Here is a 13,653-nt window from a genome sequence, read left to right on the forward strand (position 1 = left end):
CTAGGTGGCGCAGTGGATAAAGCACCGGCCCTGGATTCAGGAGGACCTGAGTTCAAGTCCGACCTCAGACACTTGACACTTACTAGCTGTGTGACACTGGGCAAGTCACTTGACCCCAATTGCCTCACCAAAAAAAAAATAAAGTGCTTGGACAAGTTGGGTTGATCTTGGCGAACTACATTAAGTGACTCTCTGTGCCTGTAGGCTTTACAGCATTGGGGTTCAAAGCCATGACAACTATACTTGAGAGGGTAACTCACTGGATAATTGAGACAGAGTCCTGTTAACAGCCTGGTTTTTAGGGATGGCCATATAAATTAAACCAGGACGTAATGGTCTGTAATCCTTGTTCTACACTGTTATTCAGGCTTCAAATTCTTCCCTCTTCTCCCATCCCCACAATGTGAAATCCATATTGATTCATTTGCTCTTCCTGTAACTTGGACACACACATTAACCTAAGAATTTGGGTCAGCCTGACTTAGTGTAGGAGTCAGTGTCACCAGAACAGACCCATCTGCCTCCTGGCCTCTGAGCTCTAAAGGTAAAATAGAATAACTCAGATCCTAGAAGAGACACACAAACCTTTGTTCCTCAGTCTGCTTATCTACCAAATGGGACTATTACTATCTGCCCAACCCATTTCATAGTGTTATAATCAGACTGAAATGAGAGGATGGAAATGTAAAATACTTTACCTATCTATTTATTTGTTTATTTTTAATCATTTAATCCAGGGTGAGTGCTCTATCCACTGCTCCCCCAGCTGCCCCTCGAAAAGGGCTTTCTTGAAAGTAATCTCTCTTCTGTTCCATCTGGGTAAACTTCTTAGAACAATCTCCAAGTCGGGTGGGGCTGAGGGTGGCCTGGGCAGGTCTGAGCTTGAGCCGGGGCTGTGGCGTGGCCACAGGCATGGTCCAGAAGGGCTGGCTGGCTGGTTTGCAGCTCTCTCTGAGAATACACTGTTGACTCTGGCACTGCAGGGATTCATGAAGAGAATAGAAGAAAAGGGTGTCCCTGAAGACATGCGGGGGAAAGACAAGATTGTGTTCGGCAACATTCATCAGATTTACGACTGGCATAAGGAGTAAGTGACCAACAACGTCTCCAGCACAACCAAATCCCTGAGCGCTTGGGACTCCCGAATCCTCCTCTTGCTGCTAAGATAAAAGCGCTTGGGAAAGGGTGATCCCCACCCCCCAACACACACCTACACCCCCTCCCAACCCGCCCCCCCGCATACACCAAAGCACGCCAGTCCTTGTGTTTTATATAGACAAGGATGGACATCACACCCAGTCTGGGTGAAGTCATGTGGGGCTTGGGAAGATTACTGGGAGTGATGTTTTCATTGTTAGGGAAGTAAATAGTTCTGAATAATGGTCTGAGTTTTTCTCCTCTTCTTCCTTTTAGTTTTTTCCTGGCTGAACTGGAAAAATGTATTCAGGAGCAGGACCGGCTGGCACAACTTTTTATTAAACATGTGAGTGTCCCTCTGGGTACTCTTTGTCTTTCTCTTTTTCTCTCCTCCCTCAAGTTTTTCCATCACGGCATTTTAGAGAATGACCTATAGCCAGAGTCCTAGATTTAGAATTTGGGGAGAAATTAGAGGTCATCTCATCCAATCTCCCCATTACATCAATGAAGAAACTGAGGCCATAGAGGAGTTAAGTGACTTGCCCAAGGTCTCACAGGTTTAGTCCCTATCTCTCATCACATTTAGTTTCATGTCTAGTTAAGAGGGCTCACTTAACTGTAAGCTCCCCGAAAGGTTCCTGCCTCCCTACAGAACCCAGCAGCAAAGGAAAAGAGGAGGGGCTAGAACAGTGTCTGGCTATCACAATGATTATTCCTTCTGCCTTTTTCAGGAGCGGAAATTGCACATCTACGTGTGGTACTGTCAGAACAAACCACGGTCAGAATACATAGTCGCTGAATATGACGCCTACTTTGAAGTAAGCAGCCAGGCGGGCTTGGTGGTAGAAATCGAAAGCCAAGGGGGTTTACGATCCATATTTATGGGATGCCTGTGGATCATCACCATTCACTGTCATCCATCAATTTGCAACCCCACCCCCACTACTATGTTTATGAGCTAGAAGGGATCTTAGAGACCATCAAGTGCAGCCCCTTCATTTTATAGATGAGGAAGTGGGGCCCCTGCTTCACAACACACACACACACACACACACACACACACTGAGCTTTCCCTTATAACAAAAAGAAACAATTAAACAAAATGAACACAGTGAGCCCATCTGACAGTAGATGCACCATTCTGTACCCATAGTCCCCCACATCTACAAGAAAAGGAGAAGGATGTAGGGGACAATTTGGTAACTGACCTTTCATGGAGACTCTGTTAATTCCTCCCGTGATGCCAGGACAGTTGGTTTTTGCCCCATTACCCTTTAGCATCTCTGTGACTTTGTTGGTTTCTCTTCTCCTCTTTCCCAGCCCTAAAGACTCTTGGCTACATCCACATCCTCCTAGTTCCCTTCTCATGCTTCCTTATGTTACTCTGTTAAAATATGGCGATTCCAGGGCTTCAGGGACCAAAAAGGAGAGGAAGAATAATCTCATGGAAGGAGCCGTCAGCTGTGCTTTGGGAGACTTGAGCCCAGCTTCCAGCTTTATCCTTCATTACATCATAAGATGTTTGGCTCATAAAGGCCTTTCTTGCACTTCTCTGGCTGCCTATGAACAATGGGGGGGACTAAACCCCGTCCTCCTCAGGCTCTCAGAGTCAATACGAGGATGTGAGTGAAGAAAACACCCACAGTGAGAGCGATACAGAAATAGTAGAAAGAGGAGGCATGTGGGAGGCGGAGAGAGATGGTGCTCTTTAAGGGTAGATTTTTTTTTGGGGGGGGGGGGTGAGGCAACTGGGGTTAAGTGACTTGCCCAGGGTCACACAGCTAGTAAGTGTCAAGTGTCTGAGGCCGGATTTGAACTCATTTCCTCCTGACTCCAGGGCCAGTGCTCTATCCACTATGCCACCTAGCTGCCCCCTAGGTGGTGCTCTTTAAAAGGGAGGTACCAATCAACACATTTATTAAATACCTACTGTATAGTAGTCACTGTGCTGAGGGCTGGGAATGCAAAGACAAGAGTGAAACAATCCCTGCTCTCAAGGACCTTATATTTTATTGGTGAAGACAACTTGCATATATCCATAGATATATGCAGGTAGAGATAGGAATGCTTGTGTGTGCATCTTCGCATGTACACACATGACCATGTGCACATATACATGTGTGCATGCATTCCTGTTGTGCTACATATGAACATGTATCCATATACACATGTACAGCACATATATTTACCTTTGTGCATATACATGTGCACATTTATTGATCTGTGTGTCACATTGCACATGTATTCATGTGTGTGCTTTTATACACATACACATATATTTGTGTGTGTGTGTGTGCAGTATTGCTCTTACCCTTTATGCCAGTCATAAATCTGATGAATATTGCCAAACACGATCTTGTCTTTTCCTTGTATAGCTTCAGGGACTCCCTCTTCTTCTCTTCTCCTCATGAACCCCTGCAGCACCAAAGCATGCATGCATGTGTGTGCAAAAACACACAAGACAACCTGTATACATCTATACAAAATAACTGATAGAATGGGGCAGGGGGTGGCACTAGCCACTAGGGAGTTCTTTCAGGTGAGGCATTACTGAGGAAGGTGTGTATCCTGGGCGTGGGGAATATTGTATACAAAGGCATTAGGATTTAGGGTAGCTAACCGTTAGCATCCCTAATTAGAGGCTGCTGGGTGCCTCAGTGGATAGCGTAATGCGCCTGGAGTCAGACTGAAGATGGGACGTTGTGCATAAGAAACAGCAAGAAAGCCAGTTTGGCTGAACAGTAATATCGTGTGTGAGGGGGAATGATGTCCACAGTGTGCCACATAAGGGCTTTCTACCATGATGCAGTGGTGGCTCCCAGCACCCACCAGTAAATAGCTGGCATATGATGCAGGCAGAGGGGAGGGTGTACTGTACTTAATGTTTATGAATTGAGACAAAAGTCCTGGAGCATTCCTGAGAGAAGGCTGCCCTGGTCACTTGGCGCCCTGCAGAAAGCAGCTCTTTGGGTGGTGATTCTTTTTCTAATTGAATTCTCTTATTTTTCAGGAAGTGAAACAAGAAATCAGCCAGAGGCTGACACTTAGTGACTTCCTCATCAAGCCCATTCAGAGAATAACCAAGTACCAGCTGCTGCTCAAGGTGAGGGGATTAAGGAGAGCCTCAACTCAGATCTGGAGCAGATAGTGTTTACTCGTGGTCTGCCACTGAGGATTAATAGAGAGCCCAGGCGATCTAGATTGTGGTTCCATGCCGGTCACATACTTGAGATGGGGGGGGGGGGGGCGCGGCGCTAGGCTCGGGGAAGGGAGGAAAAGAGAGAAGGGAGAGGAGATAGATTATATGGACTGGACCTGTGATTTCATTGTTATATGGAACTCCCAGATGAGGAAACCCCTTCACCAATGCAGATAGGCACTTTCTCTGCAACCTAGAGTCTGCAAGACCTTCATGAAGCACAGAGAGGTTAAGTTACTTGCCTAAGGTCACACAGACAATTATGCATCAGAAGTGGTACTTGAATCCAAATCTTTTTGGATTCAAGGTACATTCTTTATTCAATGTGCCATATTGCAAACCTCTCTCTCTCCGTCTCTGTCTTTCTGTCTCTCTGTCTGTCTCTACATATATATATATATATATATATATATATATATATATATATATATATATAAACATTGTTAGTAATTGCATCCAATTATACATGACATAACATCTGTTGCTTGTAATTACATTGCCTGAGAGCAGACAGTGTGATCGTTGTTAATACTGGTTAAGGTGATGATTTAAAGGAATAATTTATTTTTCTTTTAACTTTAAACAAAATACCCCCAAGCTATACTAAAATATAGACACTTAAAAATTTATCTCTACATGCATTTTCTACACATCTGTAACAGTTTATTAGTCATTTTTTCCATTTGTCTAGTCACTTGTATATACAAATATCTAGTTAATATGTATATATAACTACATATGTACATACATATATGATATAGCTATATATATTCCATATCTATATACACATATCCTCCTTCTGCATCTTTTTTTCTACATATCACATTATTTCTTCATTTTCCCCAAAGTTTTACTTCTTGTGTCTATCATTTTTCATTCATTTTGAACTTAAATATGTAAAAGACAAAAAAAATTCCCACGTACACAGTAAAACATAAAGTGAAGAATCATTACAAAACCATGAATTTACACTTCCTACTGTTGACTATTTTTGAAAAACTGTACAGTATTACACACTGTGTTCAAAGCTACTTATTTCTCTCCTTCCTTCTAAATTTTCTTTTCTTTTCTTCTCCTGTGTACTTTTTATATATTTTCCCTCTCTCCCCACCCTGCCCTATAGATGGCTACCATTAAACACAAAAAGTGTGTGTGTGTGTGTATATGTATATGTACATATATGCGTATACATACACACATATAAATATATGTATAAATAAAATCATACTATACATACTTGTATTTGTCCCTTCTTTCTCTGGAAGCAGATAGCATCTTCCTTCACACCACGTCTATAATTTTTAATTTAGTATAGAGAGTAACTTACTGAGAGTCTGTAGGTTTTTTTTAGCAATTGTTAGACATGTTTGTTACAATTAGTGTTATGCATGTGCATATATGTAGAAATGCATCAATATGCATATATATGTTACATGGCAAGATAGAGACCCCACCCCCGGCTTTTCCCACATCCCTGAATTTCCCTCCAGTTGTCTTTATATTCGTCTTTTCCAGGGCTGGGTTTCACTTCTAGGCTGTGCTGGAAGCACTTGCCATCTTTGCCTGCAATGCAGATCTCTGGGGTGATTTGACTGGCTGCCAGTTATAGGGGGTCTCCTGCGTCTTTCACTAACTGACTTCACCCCTTCCTTCTCCTATTCTCTTCTTTCCCCACATTCTCTTTAGGACTTCCTACGGTACAGTGAGAAGGCAGGTCTGGAGTGTGCAGATATTGAGGTAAGTTTCCTGTACAAATGTGTTGGGTGGATAACTGTTAATGAGGACAAAGTAAAGCAACATTTTCCCAGGCAAGCCAATGGCCTCAGTCCAAACTCGACCTCCCAGCCCAGAAAAATAAGAGGATCTTTTAAAAGGCAACTAAATCAGAATAAGGATGAATTAATGATGGACAGTTATGGACACCAGTAACTATTGACCACTGATACAGAGTTGATTAGCTCTTGACTAATGGCTACTGATGTAGTTAGTCTTAGAAGATGAAAATGACATATGAAGCACCTCAATGGCAGGTCCTGCCCAGGATTTTTTTCTCAATGGTTCTGCAAGTTTAATAAGGGCACATGGGCCTCCTTTGATATCAATTTGCCAAGGTTAGGGCAATACTTATCTTAGGAATGTAGAAGTGTCTTAGGAGCTGTCTCTGTATTGTCTTCTCTAAACCATTTCCTGCCAAACACTGATGAATGGGGCTGTCATGTGGAAGAGATATTAGGCTTGTTCTCCTCTGTCCCAGAGGACAGTCAGGATCGATGGCTAGAAGTTGTAGAGAGGATATGTTGTAGTTCTGAACAAAGAAAAAATGGCTAATGGTTAAAACTGTCCAAGAATAGAATGGATTGCCTCAAGTGGCTGTGAATTCCCCATTGCTGAAGGCCTGTTGAGGGAGTTGTAGAGATGACTCTTGTGGACCCTTCCAATTTTTTTTTTCAGAAATCCTGAGTTTTTATTCCAGGTGGACAAGGCAGGTGGACCAGGGTCCTCCTGACATGTGGCTTCAGTTCCACCCTCTGCTCCTCTGTAGCTTTTCCCTTTCCTCTGGGTCTCAGTTTCACCAATCCTAGAATTGAAAAAATGTATTTGCTGAAGACAGGAAACTATGTACTTAGCAAACACTTGAACGTGATGATAGCAGGTGGATCTAGTTTAGCTAAAAGTTTCCAACCTTTTTTTTTTTAGCCCTGTGGGTCACCAGCCAGGCTGAGTTTTGACTGTGGGAAGGAAGAAGAAATGGAGAGCTAGAGGAAAGGAATGGGAGAGTCAAAGGGAATGGGACCCCTCAAATGACTCCCCGCAATTACCTCAAGTGCTGTGGGATATCTACCCTGACTTAAAGGATTCCATACTCTTTGAAGTTTTTTGTCTTTAAATTTTATTTAGTTTGTTCTGAACTTAAGAAATAAAACAAGCATTTTCATAATATAGTAGAATGGGGGGGGGGGACTGAAATTTATCCGGACACCCATAGGCAGCCTCACCTCCCAGGTGAAGGAAGTGATACCAGAAGATTGGACCCTTGTATTCCATTAAAAGCAGGATTTCCCATGAGCCTCCTGGGCTAACATTGCCCTTCTGCCTCTCTCTTCCAGAAAGCAGTAGAGTTAATGTGCCTTGTTCCAAAACGCTGCAATGACATGATGAACCTGGGACGCCTGCAGGGATTTGAGGTGAGCAGCTGAGGATGTTTCTAAGTCTTCTTTCTTTTGTGAGGGGGATGGAGTAGGAGTGGGAGGGGGATGGAATAGGGGTGGGAGGGGCAGCTAGGCAGAAAAGCCCATCCAGGTGGTTTTCTTCCAAACACTTCCCTCTGTGCCTCCTTTCTATGAAGCAGCTTCACCTAAGACTTCCAGAGGTACTTCTATATTTCTCTCTCATCCTCCTCACTATTCCTTGGGGTTTTATGCACTTAGCATCCAAGAAGGGACCTTATTTCCCCCTTCCTGAAGTGTTGGACATTTGTCCAGACTGTGGTCTAAATCTCCAAGGGCTCACAAAGACTAGAAATGCCAAACTTTTAAAAGTTACTTCAAAAAAAATAAAAAAAATGACATGAGACTGACAAAAGCAGGAATGCAGAGAGAGGGCAGAGGTATAAGGGTTGCCCAACAGATTTTGGCTGATCATAGAGGTGAGCCCTTAAAGAATAACCATAGAGAGACCTTTTTCACCTTTCTAAGGAGTCCTTTAGGGGCACAATTTCCATTGGTACATGTACACCTAATACTGATGCACATCCCAACCTCTCTGCAACTTAGTAAATGGCTTTTGCCAAGTGAGTAACTATTTTGATCACAGTAACTGATGGAAAACAATGGGGCAGTGGTCACCTATAAACTTATATTGGTCCTCAAGTGACAACACAGAGCCTGACATGGGACATACATTCAAAGTGTTTTTTCAGCTGGTTTGCTGTTGTCTAAGGTTGGGTCCCACCTCTGAGTATCCAGGCTCATTGTCATACTACAATATGTCATTGCAATAGAGATTTGGTCAAAATTCAAGTAATAAACTTGTCTATATAATGAGGAGGTCAATCTATTTTTTTTTTTAGTGAGGCAATTGGGGTTAAGTGACTTGCCCAGGGTCACACAGCTAGTAAGTGTGTGTTAAGTGTCTGAGGCCAGATTTGAACTCATGTACTCCTGACTCCAGGGCCAGTGCTCTATCCACTGCACCATCTAGCTGCCCCAAGGAGGTCAGTCTTAACTCAAGGAGTCCAACCGCATAGCTAAGTCGAAGGTTTCTGTGCTACAAGCAGTGTGTGTTCACATGTATATGCACACATATACACATGCATGTTGGTGGTATAGCAGGGTACATAGTTATAAGGCCCCAAAGTTTGTGATGTAGGAACTATGGAGAATTTTAAACATTCAGGTCAATCATTTTTTTCCTACTTGAAAACTAACATCTAATAGTTAACTAAACCTTCACAAGTCAGTCAATAAGCATTTAGTAAGCACCTATATTGTGCTACATTGGGGCAACTAGGTGGATAGAGTGGTGGGTCTGAATTCAGGAAGACTCATCTTCCTGAGTTCAAATCCAGCCTCAGATACTGCCCACCTGTGTGATCATGGGCAAGTCATTTAACCCTGTTAGCCTCAGTTTCCTCATCTGTAAAATGAGCTGGAGAAGGAAATGACAAACCACTCCAGTATCTTTGCCAGGAAAACTCCAGATAGGGTCATGAAGAGTTGGACATGACTGAAAAACAACTGAACACACTGAGCTAGATATTGGGGACACAAAAAGAGGCAAAAGACAGTCCTTTCCCTCAGGGGTCTCACTATCTGTTAGGGGAAACAATAAGCAAATGTGCTTTTTTAAGGGAAACGCTATATACAAGATAAATAAGAAATAATTAACAGAGGAAAAACATTAATTAAGAGTTCATTGAGGGGGCAGCTAGGTGGTGCAGTGGGTAAAGCATTGGCCCTGGATTCAGGAGAACCTGAGTTCAAATCCAGCCTCAGAAACTTGGCACAGTCTAGCTGTGTGACCCTGGGCAAATCACTTAACTGTCATTGCCCTGACCAAAAAAAAAAGTTCCTTGAACATAAAATTATTTTTGAATATTAATTCAAAGGAGCATGAGAATTGGTAATGTTTCTTTCTTGCTTAGAGGTTAATGTGCTATTTAGGTGGAATGGGGTTTGGAGAAGTTATGGCTTTTCTAAACTCATTTCCAAAGGATCTGCTTACTACTTTCCCTAGCCTGTTACTACTTTGATTGTTTTGTTTTTGTTTTTGTTTGTTGTTGTTGGTTTGGGGGGGGGGGGTGTTGTGGGGCAGTGAGGGTTAAGTGACTTGCCCAGAGTCACACAGCTACTAAGTGTCAAGTGTCTGAGGCCGGATTTGAACCCAGGTCCTCCTGAATCCAGGGCTGGTGCTTTAACCACTGTGCCACCTAGCTGCCCCCTGTTACTACTTTGAGAAGCTACCTTAGGAAAACCATTCCCGGAAACTGAGGTGGGTGAATAGGAAAAGGGGGCGTTTGTCTTCTGTACTATAGAAGATGGAACTCCTGAAAATGAGCAAATACATCTGTTGAGAAGTACTAATGAAAAATGGAATAAAATGGGAGATGGAAACAATCAAGGTTGGAATGAGGTTAGATGGGGAAGGCTTCTTGGAATTGATGACAACCCTGATCTTAAAGATAATGATATGAAGAGGATTAGCAGCACATTTAACATTATGGACCCCATTAGTATGTCAACAAGGACATCTCAACCATTGTTCCTGCTTCTGTCTGGAATCATCTGTTCCTCTTGGCAGTAGCTAAATCTCCAAAACCGAAAGTGCTTTATAAAAAAATTATTATAAACCGAAAAACCCCAAGAAAATAAGCATACAAAACAACGGGCAAAATCTCACTCTGACCCTTTAGTCTCTAATAAGGACAAACCAAAAGAAAGAACAAGAGGAAATGAGATATTTTGTTCTGTGTCCCCCTCTTGGTCTATCTGAAATTGTGCCAAATTTGGCCTTGTTTGCTCTCTCCCTGTGGCCCTTGCCCTCAATCTCCCTTCTCCCTCCTCCCACCCTCCTAATTCTCCCCTCTAACATTGGATTCACTCTCTTTTATATGTGTGTGAGTGTAATAAAGAGAGCTAATATGTATATATACATATATATATATGTGTGTGTGTGTGTGTGTGTGTGTGTGTGTATGTGGATACACACACATCTTTACCATTCTTTGGGATGTAAAGTGGTACTTTTGTATTATGATCTATCAGCCTTTAAGAAGTTGAAGTGCTGGGGCAGCTAGGTGGCGCAGTGGATAGAGCACCGGCCCTGGATTCAGGAGTACCTGAGTTCAAATCCTGCCTCAGACACTTGACACTTACTAGCTGTGTGACCCTGGGCAAGTCACTTAACCCCCATTGCTCCGCAAAAAAAAAAAAAAAAAAAAAAAGAAGTTGAAGTGCTAATTTTATACCCAGGGCCCTTGGTGGTAGGGTAGATAAGTAAAAGAAAATGAAGCTCCATTCACAGTCAAAGGAATTATTTTATTAAGCAAGGACTTGGAAAATTAAAAGAAAAGAAACATTGGGGAAAATACTTGAAGTGTATATGTTAAAGAACTGACATTATAAATCTATATGGATGAATATAATTTTTAGGGGGGAGGTGTTGAGGCCTATAATTTCATTGATATGGTCCTGAATCTCCCTCCCATACCCCTGCTGCTCCTTCCATCACTAATGAATGAGCGCAGCTCTGTAACTTAGTCTTAGAAGATGGCTTTGGTCACTGGATTAAATAATTTACTCCAGGTCACACAGATGGAATAGTGGATAAAGAGCTGAACCTGGAGTCAAGAACACCAGAGTTCAAATCCAACCTCAGACTTTTACTAGCTGCGTGACCCTGGACAAATCACTTAGCTTCTATCTGCCTCAGTTTCCTCATCTGTAAAATGGAGATAATAATAGTACTTTATCTCCCAGGACAGTAGAGAAGATAAAGTGATATATCTGTAAGCGCTTTGCAGACCTTAAAGCACCATATAAATTCTAGCTATCATTGTTTGTATAATTATCTTTTCACCTCCTATAGGGATCCTAGATTTAGGACTAGAAGGGACCCTAGAGCTCATTAAATCTAACCCCCTTCATTTTACCAGCGAAGAAACCAAGTCCCACAAAGGATATATTACTTGCCCAGGGTCACACAGGAAGCATCTGAAGTGAGCAAACTGGTCTTCCTGATTCCAAGTTCAGTGCTCTAGAAACTACACCAAACTGGACAATGGTTTGCATCTTCATCCATGCATATCCTTTGACTCTAGGTCTACAGGGAATATGTGTTTGAGTGTTGTAGGTAAGCACTGAGAGGCAGCTTGACCTAGTGGATGGATGGCCAGCCTTGGAATCAGAAAGACCAGGCTTTAAGTCCCACAATTCTCTGACTGTGACCAGGAGTAAGTTATTTAATCTTTCAGTGACCAAAACAACCTGCTAAGACCGAATTACAGATCTGCGCTCATTCATTTGTCATGGAAGGGGGGGAGCTTCCCATACCAATGAAATTACAGACTTGAACAGTGTCCCCCTCCCCCCAAAACGATATTCATCCTTTTAGATTTAGAATGTCAGTTCTTTATCTCTCATCCATGCTTCAGGTATTTTGTCCAATGTTTCTTTCCTCTTAATTTTCTAGGTCCTTGCTTTGTAAGATTGTGAATAGAACCCCATTTCCTTTTACTTACCCTACCGCCAAGGGCCTGGGGTGCAAAGCTGTTGATAAGCCACAAAGCACCATAGAAACAGAAGGTTGTTTTGTGTTTATTTGGAGCTAGGTCCCTATTCTTCTCCACAGTGGAACTGGATCATAGTCCAAAGCAATGCCATTAGACAGAAATGCCCCTGGGTTGATAGGGTTCAGGTTTAGTTTTCATTGGTCATTATCCAGAATGAAGGAGGCACAACTCTTCTCTTTTGCCTCTCTCTCCTCCTTGCCACCCACACTACTTCCCCTCCTCAGCAGCCCCAAAGCTTTTCTAAATTTGAGCTATTTTGAACAATCTTGAGAAGAAACACTACCACCTCCCTTTGCCCATAGTTTCAGTCATTCCAGCCCAAATTATTATGGTTCTTTGAAGGAAGTAGACCCCAGGGAAGAGATGGGTCAGGATGAATAACCATTTGATTTGTGCCATCTAACTTGTGTTAGGTGTCATAGGAATTAATGTGTGAGGGCGAGTGGGCACCTGTGTGTGCACAGACACACCTCTATCCCTCAAGGCTACACCTAAGACTCTAAATTTATTTTTGAAATCAGGTGTCACAGAAAGCAGCAGGTGCCATGGAAGGCATGCTGGATTTGGACACGGGGGGCCTAGATTTAAACCCTGACTCTAATTCTGAATACTCAGCCATATGATCTTGGCCAGTCACGTAAGCCACCAGGGTCTGTTTCCTTCCAATAAAAGATAGGACTCCGTGGCTTTTAAGGTTTCTATCTAATATCCCGATTTTTTCCCATCATACCCCCTGCTTTGCCTTGCCTCCAGTTGATAGGATCAGAGATCTGGACCTCAAAGCAAACTTAAAAGTGCATGGGGGCACAGCTAGGTGGTGCAGTGGATAGAGCACTGGCCCTGAAATCAGGAGTACCTGAGTTCAAATCTGGCCTCAGACACTTAACACTTACTAGCTGTGTGACCTTGGGCAAGTCACTTAACCCCAATTGCCTCACTTAAAAAAAAAAAAAAGAGTGCATGGAGTTCAATCCCCTCCTTTTACAGATGAAGAAACTCAGGCCCCGAGATTTTAAGTGACTTGCATAAGATCATGCAGCTAATAAGAACTGATGCAGGATTTGAGCCTGAATTTTCTTGATTCCAAGTACCAGGATGCCCTTCTAATCCTCTGAGGAGCCAGGAGAGGTTTCTGTCCCCCCTGTCTCTGGAGCTTTTGGTTTTCTTAGAGTTTTTGTTGATGTAACCTTTGGGTTGGGATCTTACATGATAATAATAACTCATAAAGCATCTCTGTCTAGCTGGCCACAGAATTAATATTCACTTGCTACTAGACTGGAGAGAAGCCCGTTGGGGAGTGCTGACCTTGGCAGCAAGATGCTTAGATTGGAGTGTAGTACAGGGGATTCTCAAGAGCCCCAAGGAAGGATGACTTGGGCAGTGAGTTTGGGTTTGGGTAAGGAGGAGATGGTCATATGGCACCACTGTCATACATCTGAACCACAGGGCAAAAAGGTTCATGCACCAACTACATGAAATTATTACTTAGGGGATCTTTGGCTAGAGGGCTTTTTTCTCCTTTTACAAA

At 42.7% G+C, this 13,653-nt stretch overlaps 1 protein-coding gene across 13 annotated transcripts in view; it reads left to right on the plus strand.

Moving 5' to 3' along the window:
• The window catches only part of KALRN (kalirin RhoGEF kinase), a 991,119-nt gene that overhangs the window by 895,137 nt on the left and 82,329 nt on the right, over positions 1–13,653 (plus strand). For all 13 annotated transcript variants that reach the window (XM_043992602.1, XM_043992601.1, XM_043992603.1 and 10 more), the window contains 6 exons: positions 984–1,087; positions 1,414–1,483; positions 1,869–1,955; positions 4,148–4,240; positions 6,023–6,073; positions 7,444–7,521. In XM_043992602.1, the coding sequence (XP_043848537.1) occupies positions 984–1,087; positions 1,414–1,483; positions 1,869–1,955; positions 4,148–4,240; positions 6,023–6,073; positions 7,444–7,521 (483 nt within the window). The remainder of the gene's footprint in view (positions 1–983; positions 1,088–1,413; positions 1,484–1,868; positions 1,956–4,147; positions 4,241–6,022; positions 6,074–7,443; positions 7,522–13,653) is intronic.

Source organism: Dromiciops gliroides, chromosome 3, assembly GCF_019393635.1.
Source record: "Dromiciops gliroides isolate mDroGli1 chromosome 3, mDroGli1.pri, whole genome shotgun sequence".
NCBI classification, from domain to species: domain Eukaryota; kingdom Metazoa; phylum Chordata; class Mammalia; order Microbiotheria; family Microbiotheriidae; genus Dromiciops; species Dromiciops gliroides.